The 21,838-nt window shown below is 38.4% G+C and overlaps 1 protein-coding gene and 1 long non-coding RNA gene across 4 annotated transcripts in view; both read left to right on the forward strand.

Annotated features, from left to right (window-relative positions):
• Nucleotides 1–18,875, forward strand: part of SNX13 (sorting nexin 13) — a 63,578-nt gene extending 44,703 nt beyond the window's left edge. The window contains exons 17-26 of one of the 3 annotated variants that reach the window (XM_081883183.1): nt 678–747; nt 3,014–3,186; nt 4,351–4,458; nt 5,767–5,877; nt 9,168–9,329; nt 11,146–11,217; nt 13,344–13,489; nt 14,639–14,707; nt 15,721–15,833; nt 16,107–18,875. In XM_081883183.1, the coding sequence (XP_081739309.1) occupies nt 678–747; nt 3,014–3,186; nt 4,351–4,458; nt 5,767–5,877; nt 9,168–9,329; nt 11,146–11,217; nt 13,344–13,489; nt 14,639–14,707; nt 15,721–15,833; nt 16,107–16,354 (1,272 nt within the window). In that variant the 3' untranslated portion in view covers nt 16,355–18,875. The remainder of the gene's footprint in view (nt 1–677; nt 748–3,013; nt 3,187–4,350; nt 4,459–5,766; nt 5,878–9,167; nt 9,330–11,145; nt 11,218–13,343; nt 13,490–14,638; nt 14,708–15,720; nt 15,834–16,106) is intronic. The other 2 variants (XM_081883184.1, XM_081883185.1) reach the window with 2 other exon arrangements.
• Nucleotides 1–21,838, forward strand: part of LOC309353896 — a 356,834-nt gene that overhangs the window by 241,201 nt on the left and 93,795 nt on the right. The window lies entirely within an intron of this gene.

Genomic DNA, 21,838 nt, shown 5'->3' on the forward strand with positions numbered 1-21,838 from the left:
TGGGGTGCTCCCCACTTTATGTGATTTCACCTATGCCCACGGGGACCTGGAATGTAATCCCCATGTAAGTGGGGGACACCTGTAATTGTTTAATTGAGAGATTATGTAATTAAAGCTTTACTTATTTAATTAATGAGAAGCAAATTTAATTGATGCTGGTGGGACTTAATTGGTGGGGGTTTTTAATTTTTTTTTCTAGTGATTTATTTTGAAGCTAGTTTATTAACATATCAAGGAGAGGGATATGGTAACCTTTCTTTCAGGCAAGCTAGTTTACTGCCTGGAGGACATTCTGTTTTTACTTAGAAAGCATCCAGAAATATGGTTTTCCCTCTACAATCTCAAGTGATAGCATTCCAAATGAAGACCTCATTCTCAGTATTGTGTAGATACAATTTAGATACCAACCTTAAGAAGGAATTGTTCAAGGATAGGTCTATTGGCTACTTGTAGCTGTGATACCTAAGTGGAACCTCCATATCCAGGGAAAATATACATCTGAATACTGGGTGCCAAGGACAATCATGGAGTTTGACTTCCATTTTTGATCTTGCAAAGTTGTAGAGGCATCCACTGTAGGCTTTCAGGAATAAAATGCTGCACAATATTGGCTCCTGGTCTGTCAAAGCAGTTTGTCATTCTTGCTAAAATTGTGACTCTGGCTATTCTTCTTCTAGTCATTGGATGATCTTTCAAATGTGCCTGCCGATGAGACAATACAATTACATGCATATATTTCAGATACTGGTGAGTTCAGTAGTGATGCTTTCTCTTTCAATATTTGGTCGTACTATCATGGCTGTTGTGTTCCTTTTCTTCATAAACCTTGATTAACTCTGCCGTCATGTACCTCTTTTAAACCTAATTACTTTCCGCCATAACCTTTTTGTCCTCAGGATCTCTGCTTGCTTGGTGTGGTTATTGGTATTCACAAACCCCAAGAACAAAGAAGTGCTTAAGGCTCATGAAGGGGCTTGATGTAGCCCCATAGATTTTAAAAGCTTATTTTTTCTTGAGCATCTGCCACACCACTCATTCAAACCTTTTGAAACTTCCCTTAGTTTCAAAGCAGTTTTCCAGGCAAGCCTATAGGCTTCTTGGGGGTTATGGAATTATGTGGAGTTCCTTGGCTCCTAAGCCATTCTAATTTTGGATCCCCCCCCCCCCCGTATTATTAAAATGCCATTTAGTTGTGTTGAAATTCCATGAATGTCTTAGACTATTCAATATAAGACTGTTTGTTTCAGTTTCATTTAATGTACAATAATGTCACCATTAAATTGCATGTATTGCACCATAATTTCATTTGTTCACATCTAACATTCACCTTCTATTTACATTAAGCAAACATCTGTATTATTATAGCACACTCAGATATTTTTCTTAAACAATAAAGAGGTCTTCAGATATATCTTGATGGGGAAACAGCTCTTTTCATTCCAGGCAGCCAATTTTTCAGTTGTGATTTGAAACTCTCTTTAAAGTGTTGAATCTATTCGTGGTATTCCAGTAACAAGGATGTCCACTTACACAGTGGGACTCCTGCCCCCCCCCCATCCCCAGATCTGCTCCAGAAGTTTGGAGGAACCTCTCAAACAGATTTAGGGGTGCATGGAAGGACAAATTTTACAAGCAGAAATTATTGATGGAACGATTGCCTTAGCAGTAAGTTGGATTCCAATATAAAAAGAGCTGGAAATGAAAATATGCCTAAAATTGAAACTGAAACATGCCTGTAAGTTAAATGGCCTGATGTTACAGGGGAATCACCACTTATGTGGGGGTTCCCTTCCTGGCTGCTGAGAGTGGGGGTTCTACTGTTCTGCCCCCTTTTTGGCACTGAAAACAGTGGGTGTATCAGCGGGGGTACTCGTGCTGGTTGTACACAAGTGGGAAGGTGCCTATAGTTGCTAAATAATAATTATTATTATTATTTATACCCCACCCATCGTGCTAGGTTTCCCCAGCCACTCTGGGCAGCTCCCAATCGAGTGTTGAAAACAATACAGCATTAAATATTAAAAACTTCCCTAAACAGGGCTGCTTTCAGATGTCTTTTAAAAATAAGATAGCATCTATCACTACACTTCATATTCTGTTACTGGTAATAACCACTGAATATGACAGCTTTACAGAGACAACCAACTTCTGTGATCCTAGGAGTCAGGAATTCTTCATTTGGTGTGTGTTCCCCTCGTCCCAAAAAAGTTTATATTCTATATATGACAGTTGTTGCTCTCTAGCTTTCAAATCTCATATATTTACCACATACAGCTTCAGTTAGTTTGACATATCCAGTTCCTAAGTAGCTACAGATACAACCTAAACCAACAATGGAGTAGTGGGATCAACCTCCTGTTGTTGGTACCTGTTTTCAGGTACCTGCCCAGGTACATCATAGGAGTCAGAAGAAACAAATGACCTGAGACTAGTATGCCTGTGTCCATTCAGTAAATCTTAAGTGACTTCACTGCCAGAAATGAATGAAATAACTTGTATGCAGCTGCATCACATACTGTTACTCTGGTATACAGCATTTGATTGTACAAATAGAGCCCTCCCGCCTCCTTCCCAAAGCTGGCAAGGTGCTAATTAGACTTTGGGGAGGAGAATGGAGGACTCTAGGACCCTGTCAGAGCCACCACACCTCCTTCCCATAGCTCAGCACCTAGCTCACCTAACTTTGGGAAGGCAGCACAAGGGTTGAAAGGGGTGTCAAATCTTGTCAAGGGCTGCCCCAAAAGGCTTTGAAGGCTGCATGCAGTCCCCCGGTTTCCGGTTGGACTGCCCTGATCTAGACAAGAACATTTTGCTGAAGTATCGCTTGATTATAGGATGTTATGATTTCATACACAGAGCAAGGCAGTTTGTTTTCTTCCTCAGTTTGCATGCCCATTTTGTCTCCACTTCCTTGTCATTTCCAACATCTCTTCATTTCATGTCTCTTCTGCCCTTTCGCCTTCCTCTTTTGTGTTCCTTTCTTCTTCCTTCGTTTTTTGTTTTAAATTGCTAGTTTATGCTGATTATGACCCATATACTGTGGCAGGAGTTTGCAATGACCACGGCAAGACATACGCGCTATACGCTATCAGTGTTCGTCGTCGAACCCCAAATGGTGACGAAGTATGGAAAACATATCGTCGCTACAGTGACTTCCACGACTTCCACATGAGGATTACTGAGCAGGTAATATTTGCAGTTAAAATGTGTTTCTGGAAAGAGCAGGTGGCTTCCTTAATTAATTTAAATTAGTGATGAAAGAGGTTCAGTGAGCTTAGCTGGTCTGTGCTCTTGATAATCTACTGTAGCTGGGATCAACTAACTATAAGCTAAGTCCAAACTTAGGAGAAGTTATAGTTTGGCTTGTAGTGACCTAAGAATAAAGTAAGTTAATATCCCAAACAATTCTGTTCCAAACTTCAGCTGCATTGCTAATTTAAATGAGCTTTTAGTTCAGTGGTAATGTATGTTTTGGTCTCAGATTCTGTCCCTAGTAATTCCAGGTATGGGTGGGAAAGACCCCCATCTGAAATCCTTTAGAGCAGGCATGGCCAAACTTGGCTCTCCAGCTGTTTTGGGACTACAATTCCCATCATCCCTGACCACTGGTCCTGTTAGCTAGGGATTATGGGAGTTGTAGTCCCAAAACAGCTTGGCCATGCCTGCTTTAGAGCTGTTGCCAGTTAAGAGTCATGCTGCCCTCCAAAGGTTTTGAACTACAACTCCTATCAGCCTCAGTCAGCATGGCCAGTAGTCAAAGATGATGTAGTACAAACATTTGGAGGGCATCACACTGGCTACCCTTGATCCAAATGAACCAATGGTTTGACTTGGTATCAGGCAGCTTCCTAGGTTCTCATACTACTACAGAATTGATATTTAGGATCACATTACAGTGCAGAGAAGTATCTTGTATGCTCACACACATATGGAAAAAGAATGTGTCAGGAAGAAACCTAAGCTAAATCTATCCTTGACATTTTCATTTCCTGTATGTAAAGGGTATCTTGTGTACACAGATAAATGGATAAGACTAATGGTCCTTTAATCTGCATGGTTGAGCATTCAGTTGCATGAACCCACATTGTTAGCCCAAAGTGGTACAGTCTAAAACAAGTTGTCCGCTTGTCCAGTTGATGCTAAACATTCTTAGCATTGGTGCAGATGTAACATTCCAGATGTTTCCCATCACAGTTAGTTCTGGGGGTGAGTGAGGGAGCTTCTTCCTGATTTCTTAAACAAAGTAAATAGATTGGAAGTGTATTTATGAAATGAATGCATAGTAATTCAGTTTGGATGTAGATGTTAGATATATATTTAAAATAAAAAAAATTATGGGTTCTTTTCTAGTTTGAAAATCTAGGAAGTATGTTAAAGCTTCCTGGTAAAAAAACATTCAACAACATGGACAGAGACTTCTTAGAAAAAAGGAAGAATGATTTAAATGCATATTTGCAGGTATGTTGTTATATTCAAGTTTTTCATTATGTGTGCATTAATAATTTTTTCCTAATTTGATCTCTTGAAAATTTGCAGCAAAGTTCAGGGCTGCCTTCAGATATTTTCTAAAAGTCAGGTAGTTGTTTATTTCCCTGACCTCTGACAGGAGGGCATTCCACAGGGTGGGCGCCACTACCAAGAAGGCCCTCTGCAGACCTGGTTCCCTGTAACTTCACTTCTCACAGATATGTTACAATTGAAAGTGTTTTCAGGCATAGTAGTTCTTTTTGAAGGTATGAAACAAGTCATAATCTTCTACTGGCGTCATGGTGTCACTGGATTGGGCTCTGACTCCACCGTGATCATGAGGCAAGAGCAAAGATTCTGGGAAAGTGGGCAGCTCCCATTCAGTTTTTTTGCTGCTGCTTGATAAAAGCCATCACATCGCCTTAAGCTCCTGTTTTTCTTACATTTCCTCAAGCTATTTTTTCCTCTTTCTACAATTCCTTCATAACTTTGTGAGACCTTTATCTTATTTCCTTTCCATTCACTATCCTTCAAAGAAAGATTTTTTTTTAAAGACAAAAAGATACCAGTAGAAGATAGTACAATTGGTACTGACCTGATGTGTAGGTCTCTGTGACGTCATGGGGTCAGTAGGGCCACTCCCTAATATGGACTGCAATGTGCCTCTTCATTTTCTTACATGTTCTATGCCCTGTTGTTTAAGGGGAAAGTGGGCATCTTTTATTTCCTTACTACCTGAAACTCCGATGAGCGTTTGAGCTTGGCGAGTCCATAAAACTGTTTGGGAGCCCATAAAACTGTTTGGGAGCCACCCACTTCCCCAAAGAGTCTTTGGTCCTGCCTCGTGATCAAAGTGGAGTTGCAGCCCAATCGAGTGACCCCATGACACCATAGAGGTCAGGGCCAATTCTACTTTTAGGCACAGTTTCAGTTGCTTTTAGGCAAGATGCCTTTAAAATGTGAGAGTAATGGTACGCCTGTAACATTTATATTTTTAAATGGAATTGGAATAAATGTACAGACATACTAGCACATTCTAGCACAAAGCCCACAAAATGTCAGACAAAACTGATAAGATTTGACAGGTACTTTCTAACGTGAGAGGGTTTGGGTTTTTTTGAATGGGGGAAGGACTGAACTAGCCAATTCTGCTTAGGAGAAGGACTACTAGTTCTTTCAGGAAGCAGGAGCTATGCAAAAGCATTTAAAACATCTTATTTCTGCTGTGCTGTAACGTGTTTTATCATTCAGAACCAAAATGCTCACCTTCCAAAATTACCTGCCTCCTTTACTTCTTAGCTTTTGTTAACTCCTGAAGTGATGAAATGTTATCCAGCTTTAATACACTGTGTGTATGACTTCTTGGAAAACAAGGCATACAGTAAAGGAAAGGGAGAGATTGCTCGGAAGGTAAGAATATTATCTGTTGTCTAGCAGGGCTCAGTGATGGCTGTCGTCCTACAACATTGTGCACAATCAATCAACATAATCTGTTGTTCATATTGTATGCCCTTTGTTGTTTAGCTTGTATTACGTGATTTATATATGAATGGACACGTGGTATAAATGCAGTATGCAAATAAGGGGTTGTTGTTGTTGTTTGAAACAGAAGCATTTATTTATCCGCAAAGCAGCCAAACTTGCATAAGAGAATTGTTGTAATGCAAAAAGTTTCTGTATTGTTTATAAGTTTGCTATCAAGCCTGAGATGCACCTAGTGTTGAAAGATGTAAAGATCCCTTCCCTTTTATTTACCCTAAAATCCTCTGCCCATTCCAGGCACCACATGCTTCATGACTCCAACCACCTGCTCAAAAGAGAGAATGCATGTCTCCCTTCAAAACTGGTTTTTGAGGCTGTTTCACATCAAAGAGCAAAAGGAGCTAAGCACCAAATTTTAAAATGCAGCACTTTGTCAAAGTTGATCATTTAGTAATTGTGCTTGAAGTAGATCAACTTGCAGATTTTACATGCTTACTTAGCCCTTTTGCCCTCACAATTCCTTTCTATAAATTAGGCACAGCTTTCTGTGCTATTCTAAAAAAAATTAATTTAAGTAGAGGTTGAACTAAAATTCATGTGTCTAAAGTGATTCAAGCTTCTGTAACTTCCTGGAGACTGAACCCCTGTTGTTCTTAAACTTTTTCATTTGAACGGAACAGTTAAATTAGTGTATATTCATATTGTGCCATGGTTTGTACAGTTCCTATCAGCTCATTTGCATGCCACTTTAAAATATGTGGTTTTCTTGTTTGGCCAAAAAGAGCGAGCCTTTGCCCAGAAACCTTTGAGGGCTAGACTGAGGACCATGTTGTCTCTTCAGGAATCGCTGTACTTCTGCCTTAAAAAGATGGTGGGCTTTAAATCCAAATGCATAATTATATCTGAAAGAAGTTTCTGTATTTTGCATGATCCTGCATTGCAATTCCATTATAGATATTACACAAGGGCCATATGGACATGGTAAGGGAGTGAAAGTAATGTATTTTATACATTTATCCCACAAGGATTCTTAAGATAGCTAACATACAACAGGGACACAACAACATATTGACAAAACCACAACAAAATGTTAATGGATTAAAAAAACACACCAGGCAAATTTTGTTGGGTAGCAACAGCAAGCACCAAACTCTAATAAAAACTAAGGGGAAAAAACCATTCCTGCCCATTTTCTGGCAGGCAAGCAAACGTAGGACATTCCACAGATTAGGGGTAATAAAAAGCCCCTCTCTCTAGCCACTGCCAACACCTCAAGAAGCAGAAACACTCAGACCAAGTCCTCAGAAAAAGGTGTTGGGGTAGATGTCATGCTTTTCAGTCCCAGACTACTTAGGGCTTTGACGGTCAGAAACAGCACTTAAAATTGTGCCTAGAAACAAATAAGTAGCCAAAATAGATAGATTGGTTATTTAATTTCTATACAGTTTAATATATAAAAATATCTCTAAGTGGTGTGCAAAAAAATGAAGCAACAACAAACAACCTAAAGATAAACACACTGTTACATATAAAAATGTTAGATAAAGACAAAATTATATATAAATCAATATCAATTCATTTGCCTTTTGACACTGTTCTTTAACTGTTCTCTGTTCTCTCATGTTAGAACCAATTGACCATCTAGCAGCTATATTTCCCCCCAGTTGTAGTTTCCAAGCAGTCTTTAGAGGCAGCCGCAACAATTGAAGCTGTCAGTGGAGTTTCATTGCAAGAAAAGCCATACCTGGCCAATCAGCCAAATGCTCTAGAGAATACTTGAGCATCCATCTGGAAAGGGAAGTCTAATTTCACACCAGGCTGTAATTGGCTGGCTTTAGAGGTGTGAATAGGCTTGATGCTACATTTTTCTAGGTTCTTAGGTGTCCCATCAATTATATTTGCTCACTTGGAAAAACTCTTGGACACAGGCATTTGTCCTTGCCTCCTCCCAAACAGTTGATTTACAAACAACTCATGACCACTTTGGAAACATGCCCACTGTATTACAAGTCTTGGGTGAGGCACATTACTATATATATTTTGAGTTGTAATGGATTTTAGATATATGCAAGCAACAGAAATCAGCAAATAACATAGTTCTCATTTAAAAGACAACAACTTTTTTCTTTTCTTTTTTTAGATTCTTGGACCAAAACAGGGACTCTAGCTTGGCAGGGAACATACTCTAGGAGTGTGGCTAATAATGCTTAGAACAACTATATAGATTACATTATGAGTAAACTAGTAATATAGAATTACACATTAAGATCTATCAGAAACAATGTGCCCATTTCACATTATTTACCTGTATTATGTATAGTAGAAAATAATCTATGTTTTGATGTACAGAATTATTGCCCCCCTGCCCCCCACCCAATATTATAGGCTGATGGGGCTGGCTGATGTGTAGTATGAAAACTTAGATTAGTTCTTTTTAGTTCTTTGATGCATTACAGAGGTGGAGGAAGACCACATACTACTGCCATCTTCAGCAGCAGTGCTTTGTTAATTGGAATGTGTAGCCGTCATTTAAATTCTTAATAGATTTTTACTAATGCCACACAATCTTACTCTTTCAAAATAACAAATAAATGCACACAGGATAACATTTTTCTGCTTCAAGGGCAAGGGTCTATTATCCCCAGTAGCTGGCGTGTACACTTCAATGGATGAACACTTTAATTTAGTGTGCACTCTCTCGCTCTTTCTCTCTCTCCTCTCCCTTTTATTTTCTCATTTTCTTTTTGTTGCAGCTTCCCAAAAAGCTGCTCATAAGGGTGTTGGGACTTTTTGGAACAGTATGAACTTTGGGTTGGGGGGGATACAACTGGAGGGGAAAATCTGAGACCTCCCCCTGTGTGGGTGGAGATGTCTTCTGTTTGAGCTGGAGCTCTCTAGCTTCCATTCCATTAATATTATTCAGCACCAGTAAACATGGTACTTTGCATAGTAATGTTACAAAAGCAAATCCCTTGCCCAAGAAACTTGCTGTCTGTGGATGACATTTCTCTCAGTTTTGATTGTTTTCAAAGTCAGGGCATGTATTTTACAAAATTAGCCTTACTGATGCCTGAAATTAACACAGTAATATTTTTTTCGTAGTAATGGCTTTGTATTACTGCTCTCCAAAACAGTGTGATGTTTTCAACACACATTATTGGATGACGAGTCATATCCTCATAGATTTATGCAATCGTGGTAAATGTTTTCCTCTTCAGATGGACACATTTGTAAACCCACTGCGTAACTCTATGAGAAATGTTTCAAATGCTGTCAAGTCCTTCCCTGACAGCTTCGCAGAGGGGATGACTAAAATGTCAGACAACATGGGCAAAATGTCAGAAAGATTGGGACAAGACATAAAGCAATCATTTTTCAAGGTAAGAATGCATTGAAGTAACGCACATTAGACTTGGTTCCATTTTGAGCCGCCTCATTTAAACATGATCAGACTAGGCAAAGTGTGAGGTAACAGTTATGCTTAATAGTGTTGCCTTTCTTTTTATTTGGAAGAATGAAAAAAAAAATAACCTAGGAAGGAGTACATAAGAACATAATCCTGCCAAAGTCCTACTGGACACATGGACCCTGTGCAAGCCCAAATCTTGCTTGGGGTCATTTCACCTTATACACGTAATGCTAAACCATGGCTTAGTGATACTTGCAAGCCAGCACTGTAAAATAGGGCAGAGTGAGTGAAACGTCTGTGGGTTCAGATATGTAGATTAATACAGCTGCTACCATCAGTTGAGAAGCTTGATTGTTAAGTTGCCAAACATTCTCTTAAACAGAGTGTTTGGCAATCGTGGGCCATCTTCATAAATGGTGCACCCTCTCATTTCCTTTAATCATTTTTGCCTTACCAATGCACTGTTGAATATGCAGTTACATCACTGGATAGGGTAGTTTTGTTTCAAAGACATGTAAAGCTCCCTGATGTTGATGTTAGTTAATTTAGGGTGGGCCACTACTGAAAATGCACACTCCCGTTCTTAATTTCAGAACACTGTCTGTGCTCCAGCACTTTCCTCAAATACTGCCAACTTTGCAACCCTTACTAAGTTACCAGAACACCTAGGCTTATTTTAACATAAGTTTTCCTCCCCACATTCCCACTTATTGGCTGCAGCCCAGAGCTTTTCAGTGCTTCAGTGCTCACACGATGCTCTGCCTAAGCAGAGGCCGTCCTCTGTTTCCATGCTAGGGAATGTTCTGGCTTGCATCAAGCATCATGTGTGCATCAAGAGCTCCGTTCGTACACCAGAGATGCTGGAGAGGGGAGACAAATGTCTGAAGCAAATTTTCCTCCCATTTCCCCCCCACAGACCTTGCTTTCCATCAGTCCCCTTCCCCACCCTTGAATAAAATATATTTATTCCATTTAGCCTTGTCATTGCTAACCCAACACTTCTGCTGTGTCACACATTAATGCATCTTTCCCAAAACGGAATATTTCAAGTGTGTAAAGTTAAAATAAAACCATGCAAGATGAGTATTTTATCTCCCTTTCCCCTTTTCTCCTTTTTGTTGTATTGCATAAATATTGCTGTAGAGCTGGGGCAGGGAAGCCTGTGGTATTCCAGAAGCTGCTGGGTTCAAATTCCCATCAGTTTCAGATAGCTTGGCCAATTTCCGACAGGCCACAGGTTTCCCCTCCCCTGTTCTAAGGTCAGCAATGTAGGGCCTTACTAACCTTTAACAAAATGCACCTGCATAGTAATAAACAATATTGGAACCTTTGCTTTGCTTTACTTTGGACTAAAGTAAAATTTGAAAATGCAGATTAAGCAGTAGTTTATGCCTTTGGAGTAAGGCATTTTAGAAGCATAAATTATTTATGTTATATGAGATTTAAGCAAAAGCAAGTCTTATTTTCCATTATATTTTATAAATTGATACGAACAAATCCCAAAGAAAAAGTGTGAGAATGCAGGCTAGTTAGGCTTTTTGTCATGTGACTATTAGATACTCAAAATGCTGCTTAATTTGTTCCAATACTTGTTTTGGATTTTTATTAAAGCACTTCCGCAGTGCTGTGCCTTAGCAGATTTTATATCAAGCAGTTAAAAGTGTTTTATGAACTAAAGTTCATAAAAGTATTGGTTTTGAATTGAGTTTCAGAATTCTATGGCTTTATAAAGGATATATTTTTTCATCACTATTTCTCGCTTTCAATAATTTCTCTTTGGGATTTAGGATCCTCCTTTAATGCAGAAGACATACGTTGATCCTAAGCACTGCCGTGTTGCAGCACAAGTTGAAGACAATGTGAGTTTGATAGTTGCTTTTAAACTAACCTCACTTTTGCTTATAAATGAAATGTATACATGTGTGTCTATATGTGCATGATTGATACACACACACACATGTGCATGTGTGCACACTAGAGCTTACCCATGGTATTACTGTGAATCAGTGGTGCCTAAATATGTAAAGTCCTCTAGTTGAGGTCCCAAGAACAGCTATAGGCAGGTTGAAAGGTAGCATGCTTCATGGGATTCCCACCACCCTTTGACAGCAACCTTCACGCCTTATTTAAAATGTATAGCGAATCTCAGTTTTGAAGCCTGATTGCCGTGTCAGGTGGGGGATTCCTGTTAAAGGAACCTGACCCTGAATCACATCAGGCATGCAAAGCTACTTGAATAGTTCTTTGGATCCCGATAAAACTTCATTATAAAACGTGTTACATATGTATGTATGTTTTCCCGCTACTCCTACAATATTCAAATGATCAACAAATTCTGAGTCAGTTCTATATAAAAAAAATGGATAGCTTCCTTTACTGCATTTTCATAAGAGTTTGTTATAGGTCCATGACCTCAAAACATTAAACAACTTCTTTGGTCATAGATGTAGTTGACTTTCTTATTAAGTGCTCCAAAGTGAGTGTATGTAAGAATATGAAGGTGAAGATTAAAAGGTTAGGTTCCTGATGTTCTCATAAACTAGATTTGGTTGAAACACTGATTAAATATGTGAAGATCAGTTCAAAAAAATCTTTTATCTTTAATGAGGACAGAAGGACCATAAGATTACCACTGATTATATGCAGATTTGTCATGGTCATAAATCTGCACCTGTTCTACACTTCACATCTTTTTCTTGCCACATCAAAGCATTCCAGTCTGTATATCTGAATAGTGTCTGCTGCTATGATTTTAGCAAATCCCCCCTTCTTTAGGAGCATTACATGTTTTATGTTTTCATTGTTCTGATCATCGCAGAAAGAGCTTATATTCAGTTCTCTTTCGTTGGTGTTACTGATTTCGATTTATGGTGCACCATGCTAGTAATGGAGTGTGAAGATTCTACATATAGCATGTACAAGCAAAATATTTTCCCCCAAAATGCTAAATATGGTTGGGTTTGCATCTTTCAGTGTTTTCACATCAAAGAAGAATGTGTTAGTCAGCTTGTAATATTCAGATACACAGTGGGTGTATCGGTGATCCATAAAGCTTTGTTTGAAATTAAGAGCTACCAAGACACTGTGCAGCATCCCAAGGGCCATTCAGCTGATTACACACACTCAGGAGTGCTTCTGACTTGTTTCTCTTCAAACAACAACCTCCCATGCTGAGTGGCAAAAGATTTATGAAACTGATAATGCAAATTCAGTTTGTAACATGCTGTTCATTGAAAAAAAGTCAAAAATGCCAAGGGGCCAGTAGTTCATAGAGCATCATTTTCCTTTAGATTTTGATCTCTTCTGTTTGTCCTTGATAGAAAAAAGTGTTGCTAAATATGATTTAATGTTTCTAGGCTATAACTTTCAAAAACAGGAATCTGAAATGAAGCCCTATGAGCTAAATTTGCATACTTTGTTGACAAATTATTGATGAGGACTGACAGATATAAACACATTATTTCATTACTTTGTCTTCTGTGATGGCGTCCAGTCTCTCTCTGGGTCCTATTCCAAGTATTGATATTAACCTTGAAAGATACGTCACAAAAAGTTAAATGCCAGGGTATCTATGGGGGTAGAATCTGTAGTATGTAAATACCAGATTGCTTTTGTGTTTAATGTAATTATAACAAGAATTGGTTACAATGGGATCCTGAGATCTCTTGTTTTCCCAAAATCTGCTGCATTGGATTTGAGAACCCTCAAGAACAGTGCAGGAGATTGTGCAGGGAGATTCCATGAAAATTGTCCCTTTGTGTTTGTGGCAGCATCTGTTGGATCAAACCATTTTCGTAGCAGGACTCCTTTCATTTGAAGAAGGACTGCATTAGATCCAACCTTGTGTATTTGCTTGAGCTGAAATGTTCCAATAGTTTCATACTTTTGAACAAAGCAAGCTCTTCAGAGTTCTGATATGCATTACTGAATGAGGAAGATTCATTCACTTGTCAAAAAGTAATAACTTTTTCACCCCATTTTATAGGTGGAGGACAATGTTCCTCTTAAAATAATGCTGCTACTCATGGATGAAATCTTTGATCTAAAGGAGAGAAATCAATGGCTACGACGAAATATCAAAAACTTGCTTCAGCAGCTTATTAGAGCAATGCATGGATATACAATAAATAAGTACTGTCTTCCTTCTTTATAATTATTAAAAAACCTGTTTATTCTGTAAAGTACACGTGAAAAACTTTTAAGCACTCATTTTGGAGGCAAAATGTGATGTGATTTAATTTTTGTTGGGGCGCAATAAATGGTTCCCTCACTCCTCCTCCTCCTTCAGACAGTTTTTGCTGTCTGTCTTGTTTCCTTATCCAGCTATCTTATAAAACAGATCCACTAGACTCATCTGAAGGGTGCTTCTGCATGATGGCATACTGAACCCAGGTAGTCATGGTTTTGAGCATATCACCTGCGTCCAGTGTCCCTTTGTGGGAGATTACCAATATTTACTTATTAAAATTACAATTCCTTTCCCACCCTACCCTCATGTATCTTAGATAGGGTAGGGTAATGGATTGAATGCTGCATTTATGTGGTGAACACCTTGGATCAATTTCCTGCTCAGCTGTGAAGCTTAATATTTGGCATTGAGATAGTCGCAGCCTTGGTTGCATGACACTGTAAGTGAAACTATGTCTTAGTGCAGGCTATATGTCAGAGAGGAACTTGCAGTCATTGTGCTTCTGCATTGACCTTTTTATTGCTGTCCTGTGGTAGATTAAGCCATAGATTGGCTTAGCGTGTCCTCCAGACCAGAAGTCATGGCTAAGCTCTCTCCTCACCAACCATGAGCTGTAGCCAAAAACAAATCTTACTAAGTTTGGCTTACCGTGTCATGCAAAACAGCCTTAGCAGTCCCTTAGGACTATTCCTGTGAGGTTGCAATTGGTACTGTCTCCTTTGCAACGATCCAGCTTTTCTTTGGATAGTAATATGTTAAATATAATTACTTTTCTGAAATATGTAGGGGGGGAAATGAAGGTTCTGGAGTCTGCCCCTTAAAGCTCAGCTTGCTGTAGGCACCTTTGCATGAAGGTATAGAAGCATTTAAAACAGCAGCAAATTTGTTTAGAGAAATTGTGTGCTCTCCTTTCCTTACAGCCCCACAAATGTATTTGGCAGCTGTAAGTGTTGCAGAGATACAGGTCTTACCAACCCTTTCAGGTGCTGCTGTATCAATGAATGTTGGACATGAGATTTGTCCCTTTTATTTCTTGCATTCAGTTTAAAAGAATACAATATATTAAAGCAATATGCCCATCTTAATTTCAGAAAAATAGTAGATCATGTTGATTGGATGACATCTCCTGAACAAGTAGCAGATGCAGTTAAACGTTTCAGGTATGTCCTTTTAACACATGCTGTACCCAAAGAAATTTATGTTTCCTGCCTATATTTACTGTTGTTCACATCTATACAATGTTAGCTGACAACTATTCTTACTTTTCACGAGAACCACTTTCTCTGCTAGGTTTAAAGAGATGATTAACCTTTTCTAGATAGCCGGTCTCTGTAGAAAGCCTCCTTTGCAAATATGTAAAGTTACTTGAAAAAGAGATGTACATTCTTTGACCCAACCAAAAAAATAAAAATCTGCCTAATTAATGTGCAATCTTACTATCAGCCTTCCTGCTTACAGGGGGAATCAAGGCAACATTATACAGTGAATAATACCTATATCCTGTATGTTTTCCAGCTTTGTTTTGTAGCAGTTAGTTTAACTTCTCTTTCCCATAGAAAGTTTAAACTGACATCATTAGGAGTTTTCTACATTCCTCTCCTTTGCACTAGTGGCTTTTAATATCTTGATATGTTGAGATAGCTATAGCTGTCTTTGCATGTCACATCCAGCCTAGTTGGCACGGGGCCTCCAGCATAGTGCTATTCCTCCTAAATTAATTCTGCTCTGGTCAGGCTAGTAAGCACCTGAAAAGTCTACAGCAACAGTGGCTAAGCTATTGCCTTCCAGATGTTGTTGAACCATAGTTCCTATCATCCCTGTGGATTGCATTTGCTGGCTGGGGCTGGTGAGTATTGGCGGGCTTCAGTCATTTGTTTAGGCTAACTATCACTGGCTGTGATCAGTCGTGCACAACCAGGGTAGTGTGGCTCTCTAAATGTTGTTGGACTCCAGTTCTCATTAGCCACAGCCAGTGTGGTCAATGATCCAGGTTTATCATCCCTGTTGTATAACCAGGATCTGAAGAAACACACCAGCTAATCTAGAGAAGCCACATTAATATTGAGGTCTTAATATAGTACCTAAGATTTGCATGTGCAAGATGTGTTTTGAGTTTTCAGAGGAGAACTATAACCTGGTTTTTATTTTAACCTGTAAACTTGTCTGCTTGCAGAGATGCCTTTTGGCCCAATGGCATTTTAGCTGAGACTGTTCCCCGCAGAGACAATGCCATTAGAATGCGAACGAGAATTGCTGGAAAAACAAAATTACTGGGGATGATGCCAGGTGTGTGAAATTATTTCTCCTTGATCCGAAGTGGAAAATGTCCTTGTATGTGTCATATAGGTTTTAAAGAAGCAGAGTCTTGTTTGCCTTCATGTGAACAGTGTTGAGAAACTATTTCTCTAAGGAAGTTTACAACCTTGCATTTAGTGCGAGGGCTATTTAGGGAATGATAGTTATTTTCTTGAACATTTTTAAGAATTTATACTTTTACAGCAAATAAACATGAAGATTGAATTGTTACTGAAATGTCACATCATTTTGTGATTTGTCTAGATGAATTGAAGCATATCCTAGGTGCTGAGACAACAAGGAAAGGCATTCTCAGAGTCTTTGAAATGTTTCAGCATACTCAGCTGAATAAGAGGATGGTATACGTCTTTCTGGAGGGCTTCTTGGAAACTTTATTTCCAGCAAATGAATTCCCTGAACTCTTCAAAAAACTGCATTCACCCTCAAAGCAGATGCAGCGATATAAGCAGAGACTGCAATCTACACAAGCGCCTTCTTTACAGAAAAGGTGACACTCCAGATTTTTATGTTGGTGTCCATTTGCCCAGGATTTGGGCAGGTTCTCTGGGGCTTAAAACTCTCATGCTGTTATTCTGCACCGGTCTTTTAGTGTCACATATTAGATTATTAATGCATCCATAAGAGATAATCGTTCCTCTCATCCTCCTTCTCTTATGCAACCACTACCATGAACTGGGTTCATGTGTCTAAATGATTTGGTGCATCTTCATGCAACATTGAGAAGAATATTAGCCCGCTCTGTAAGAATGTCTGTTCCTTCCACTCTTGACGGAAACTATGATTGCCAGCAATGAAAAGTGCTAGACTGTGTCAGTTGAGTGATAAGTAAGGCACAACTGTGGTGACAGCAATGGAGGACTTGGCTGCTTTGCTCGGAACTGGGAGATTGTGCAATGTGAAAATCAGGTGCAATTTGATTTGCATTATGACTGTTGAGGCCTTGTAGGTCTCGCTGAGTGGCTCTGAAGTGGTTGAGCTAGCATGAAAGAAGTCTTTTGAACAGATGGTTCTGAGAAATTTTATGATTTTCCCAAACTACATTTGCTAACTAAAGGTTGAAGTAATATGTGCGAAAGCCGTGTTAGCTTCACTTTCCAGAATGATAATAATAAATAACTAAGTAAATTATATTTGTTGGTTTTATTACTTAGTCAGGATGGGTACACATAAAGAAAAACATCTTGGTTTGAATTAGCCTGGTTAGTGGTCTTGTTTTGTTCTTCAATAACAGTTATTGTATTCTGCATATAATTTTTAAAGAAGAAAGGCTCATAATAGCACTTAGTGAAGGGAAGGACAGATGTTTAAAAAAGGGGATTATCACATTTATTTATTTATTAGGAGTTTTGGGGGCTAGGAAACAGAAGCAAATTAAAATACAACGTTCTCAACATTAAGAAATTATCAGAATGTTTTTACTTTTTGCCATTAATTGTCACCCTTAGCTTTATTTAAGTGTGTTCACCTTAAGAGGAAAATTGCTGAAATGACTTGGTTTCTTACTGACATAAGTCTTCTGGACTTCATTGAACAGTCATATGCAAACAATTGCAAATTCCTGAATGCACCACAGTGTATATATGAAAATAAGAGACACAACAACAATATTTTTTTAAATAACAATCTTTTTTATTTTTTGCATAATGTAAAATTTTAATAAATAAACTACTTCTACACAAAAAGCCCCCTGTCTATCCTCTTTACTTCCAGACATAATGTCTAATTGAGAATGAAGTAATAATTTACTACTTTTGCTGAGCCTTAATTTATCTTGGAATCTCATTTTCTCGAATCTCCTTGATGAGCACCTCCCATGATCAAGGAATTTCAAAGCATTAGGTATAATCCCCTTAATATTTTACTATATAGTTTGTTTAAGATCCCAAGAAAATATCCCAAATAGTAGTCATTTAATGCTCTGATACTAAACACATTTGATTTAACTCAACGGGGCTGACTTAAAAACAATGTGTTTCAGGTTTGGGCGTAAATGCATTACCTAAGGATCTTGCAAAACAGGTCCTCCCATGTAGGGAAAAAAATCAAGAGAAAATGGCTTTAACTTCAAAAGAGAAAAAGAAATATTCATTGGGAGGGTATCCAAGAAATACATGTGTTTTTAAGGCATGAACAAGGAAGTCTACAGCCCTTCCCCTACCTACTATCCTTATTTGGATTCCATTCTTGCTGTGAAGCCTACTCAGTAATGGCAAAGCTGTAAAAAAAAAAGAAAAAAAAAGATTTTTACATCTTCATTACAGTATGCATGTCTTCAAGTGCAATTGTTCTTCCCCATCTCTACAGATCCATACTATACGTGTGATTCCCTTTTACCAGAATCAGAACAGCTTAAGATAACATGTATGAAGTATTCTTTCTGTAGCCTGCTCAATGCTTTTAAATATAGGTGGCAATTGACATGAATCTCTCTCATATATACACATACTTAAAAAATATATCTTAAGATTTGTTCCTCAGTCTGTGGCCTAATTCTAATTGAGATATTAGAACTGTCTGGATGCTCTTACTTTAAATTGCAAGTGAGGATTGCACGATTAATTTAAAAAAAGAGCTCTGCAGGTAACAGAAACCCGTCATGTTGGGACGAAATAAGCTTGCTGATCTTTCCCTGTAAAGTTAGTTTTCAGTGTACAGGCATCACCTGCAATTTGAAGTTGAATGATCTTCACAGGTATACTACTCCATGAAAACTTAGGCCTATGCCAGCTCTTAATGACCTTTATTCCTTCCCCGTTTGACTTCTAAAACAGTAGAATGCTATAATCCATGTGAAACACTGGAGAATAGGAGAAAAGGCAGGCCTCAATACAGGTCGTAATACAGCCTTAATATATGACTCGCGTTTAATTTTCAACACTTCAAAGTGGAAATGAATAACAATCAATATAGTATATGGTATCTCTTACCCCTGGGCCATCTACATTAGGCTTCAGAATTATGTTCAATTGTTGAATTTTAAAATTGATTACATATCCAGAAAATGTGTGAATGTGTGAATGAAACAAAGGTGTGTTGCAATTATTGCACAAAGGGTTTTTTCCATCTATATTTAATTTCAGAGCGTGCCTGTAGACAGGAGCAGTCAATTTGTATATCTCTTCCTGGTTAGTTATTATGCATTGTTCCCTTGTTGTCCATTCACATTATCTCGACTGTAGCCCCTGTGCTATTTAAAAGCGCCCCGGAATTGATTGTGTAAATGCAGCAAATACTTAGCCAGGTATGACCTGGTCTGAGAATGCTGTGACCAGCCTCTGAAAATAAATGTGCCATTGTCCAGCAAAATGCACTTAATTTTAGCCTTAATTGAGAGAGAATGAACAGTAAGGTGGAATATTTCATATGGTTCACCCTCAAGCTTCTGCCTCTGGTGTTTGCTATGACTAAACAATTAATTTTAAATGCTACCAGAATGTGTAATAATTTTTAAAAGTAAAATACGAATTCCACAACCTCAGTTTTAATTTAGTGCAATATTTTCCTGTAACGCATGTGTATTTGAATAACTGTTTAAAAAAAGAGAGAGAGTTTTTAAGGTTTTGAGATCAAAGGTATACTGTCTTAACCAACAATGTATATTCTGTTATTGCTGCTGTGTTGGCTTATCTAAGGACTTGTTTTAAAAGTCTGGTTTGTCACTCCTTGTAAATCCCTACTTCTCTGTGCTCGAATGAGCATGGTTCTTACATTGCAAGGAGCAAAATCTAAAGAGCACATCTGAATATAGCTGTTAAATAAATGACTTGTGCATATCATTGTACAGTATGTGTCAACTGTGTGCCTAATGGTTCTTTCAATATCTCCCCCTTTTTCTTTAATGAAGAATGAAAACAAATTTGGAATGCCATGGTCTCTCTTTCTGACGGCTAAGAACTCTAAGTTTTTATTTGGAGTTTGCATTATGTTTGTCCAATAGAGAAGTTCAGAAAAGTACACTAATAAAAGTATTAACAAGAAAACTTTGAATTTGTCTTATTTGCTTAATTTGACTATAGCCCATGTGAAATAGCAGATTTGCTGCGGTGAGATCTTTGCAATGGTGATCTCATGTTTAGGAGAACAAAACAAAGGAGATTAAAGAAAAAAGTTATTGGACTGAATGAAGTATAAGTGTAATAGCAATTGATTTAGAAGAAATGTATCGTAAGAAAACTTAATGAACTTCAAACTTCAGTGCACCCGCAATGCAACCACATTAGCTATACATAATAGCAGACCTTCCGCAAAGTATTGTGTATCTTTAGTGCAACAATTTCCGATAGGGGTTCCCCCCCCCTTAGGTTTTATTTTCATAACAGCTGGACCTGCATGCAAGAACTATTGTTCTACTTTATATGTAAAAAAATTCCAGCTGTTTCACATTAATCCTACCAACTCCACAGTACCAAGTTTCTAAAACGTCACTTGTTTGTCCCCTTGAAAAATGTTTATTGTAGCTCTTTTCTTACCCAGGTATCTAGTAAAATTAGTCCTGAGAAAGAAGTAAATTCATTGGGGGGGACGGGACAAGTATGGATGATATCCAACTTTACTTATACTTAGAGCAGACTTGCTGAAATCAGTGCACCTACTTTGAGGATGGTTATCCTATGTGTTTAGATTACAGAGTACATTGGATCATAAGCATAGCATATGTGAGAGATCAGTGATCATTAAGAAATTATTATGAATACAAGCTGGTGAATATGAGTGATCTGGAGTTCCCTATCTTATACAGCATGACAATTAAACTTAATTTTATGAAAAACTTTGTGCTTCTTTTCTGAATATGAGAACCAGCTTCCTCTCTGTACCATCCAGTGTTAACCTGGACACTCCATATCAGCAATGAACCTAAATAAACCATTTCTGAGAGCTCATGATTCTCTTGAAGTAATTTAAGAGCAAGTGAAAGAAGCAAGAAAATAGTTCTCTATATTCTGTGCACACCAGAAATGATCTTTTAAGAACTACTAAAGTATGTAAGTGTTTTAAGCCAGTGACTGAATCTCTCCATGTGAACGCAGTGTTGCCCTTTCACTCTGGGTAGCATTTCACCAAGCCACTTCAACAGTAGTTGGGGATTTTACTGTTTTAGCTCTTTGGAAAAACATCTACCTGCAGGTGTTTTTCCCTTTTCTTTACGGGTGCTCATGGAGGTCACGGAAGCATGAAATCTGCCCTAATTCAGCTTAGCTGCTAATCACACAGTGAGAAAAGAAAGTGTGACTGAATATGGAATAAATGTCAGTTGGCACCTGTTTTCGCCATCTCAATTTGTTTTTCTTCTCACGGCATTTTACACCTCTTAATTTAATTTGTGACTGGCCTTTTTCTCCTTCCAGCTGTCCGGGGTTATACAACACACATTCCATTTGTGTTATCAAGGGCTTAACAGGTCCCAGCCACTGAGCCAAGCAAATTAACAGGGCTGCGCTGAACCTGTAGCCCTTCTGCTTTCTCGGCATCTTATCTCACTCCATGAGGGTAATTCAATTCTCAGCTCTGAAATAGAGTAGGCACAGTTTTAACGTGCCTCGGAATCTTTTCCCACCCCAACTATACAATTTTTCTTAAAAATAATAATAATAAAGAAAACCTTTAGGGTGCAAACCAGAGTACACTGGTTTTGCAGATGGCGACAACGCTTCTACATTACACCTAACAGCCAGATCCTGTGCATGCTTGCTCTGAAGGGTGAAGAGCTATTTGGTTTCCATTTCATGGGTACAACACAAATAATAATCCTATTATGAGACACAGCAGATGGAGGTGTGACCTCGAAGTTTTGCTTTGATCATCCAATACACCCATCTAATGGGAAGAGCAGCTCCCAAATGTGAATTCCAGCAGCTGACTGCCTGGTAGCACCTTTTCTTGGAGAGCACCTGCTAAAGGTCGAGCGACTTGTTTGAAGTGAAATTTTTATGTTGTCAAGTGAGAGCTGGCTCTACTATATGAGAAGGTAAGCGAGA

The sequence above is a fragment of the Podarcis melisellensis genome, assembly GCF_964234715.1.
Source record: "Podarcis melisellensis genome assembly, chromosome: 12".
Lineage (NCBI taxonomy): Eukaryota > Metazoa > Chordata > Lepidosauria > Squamata > Lacertidae > Podarcis > Podarcis melisellensis.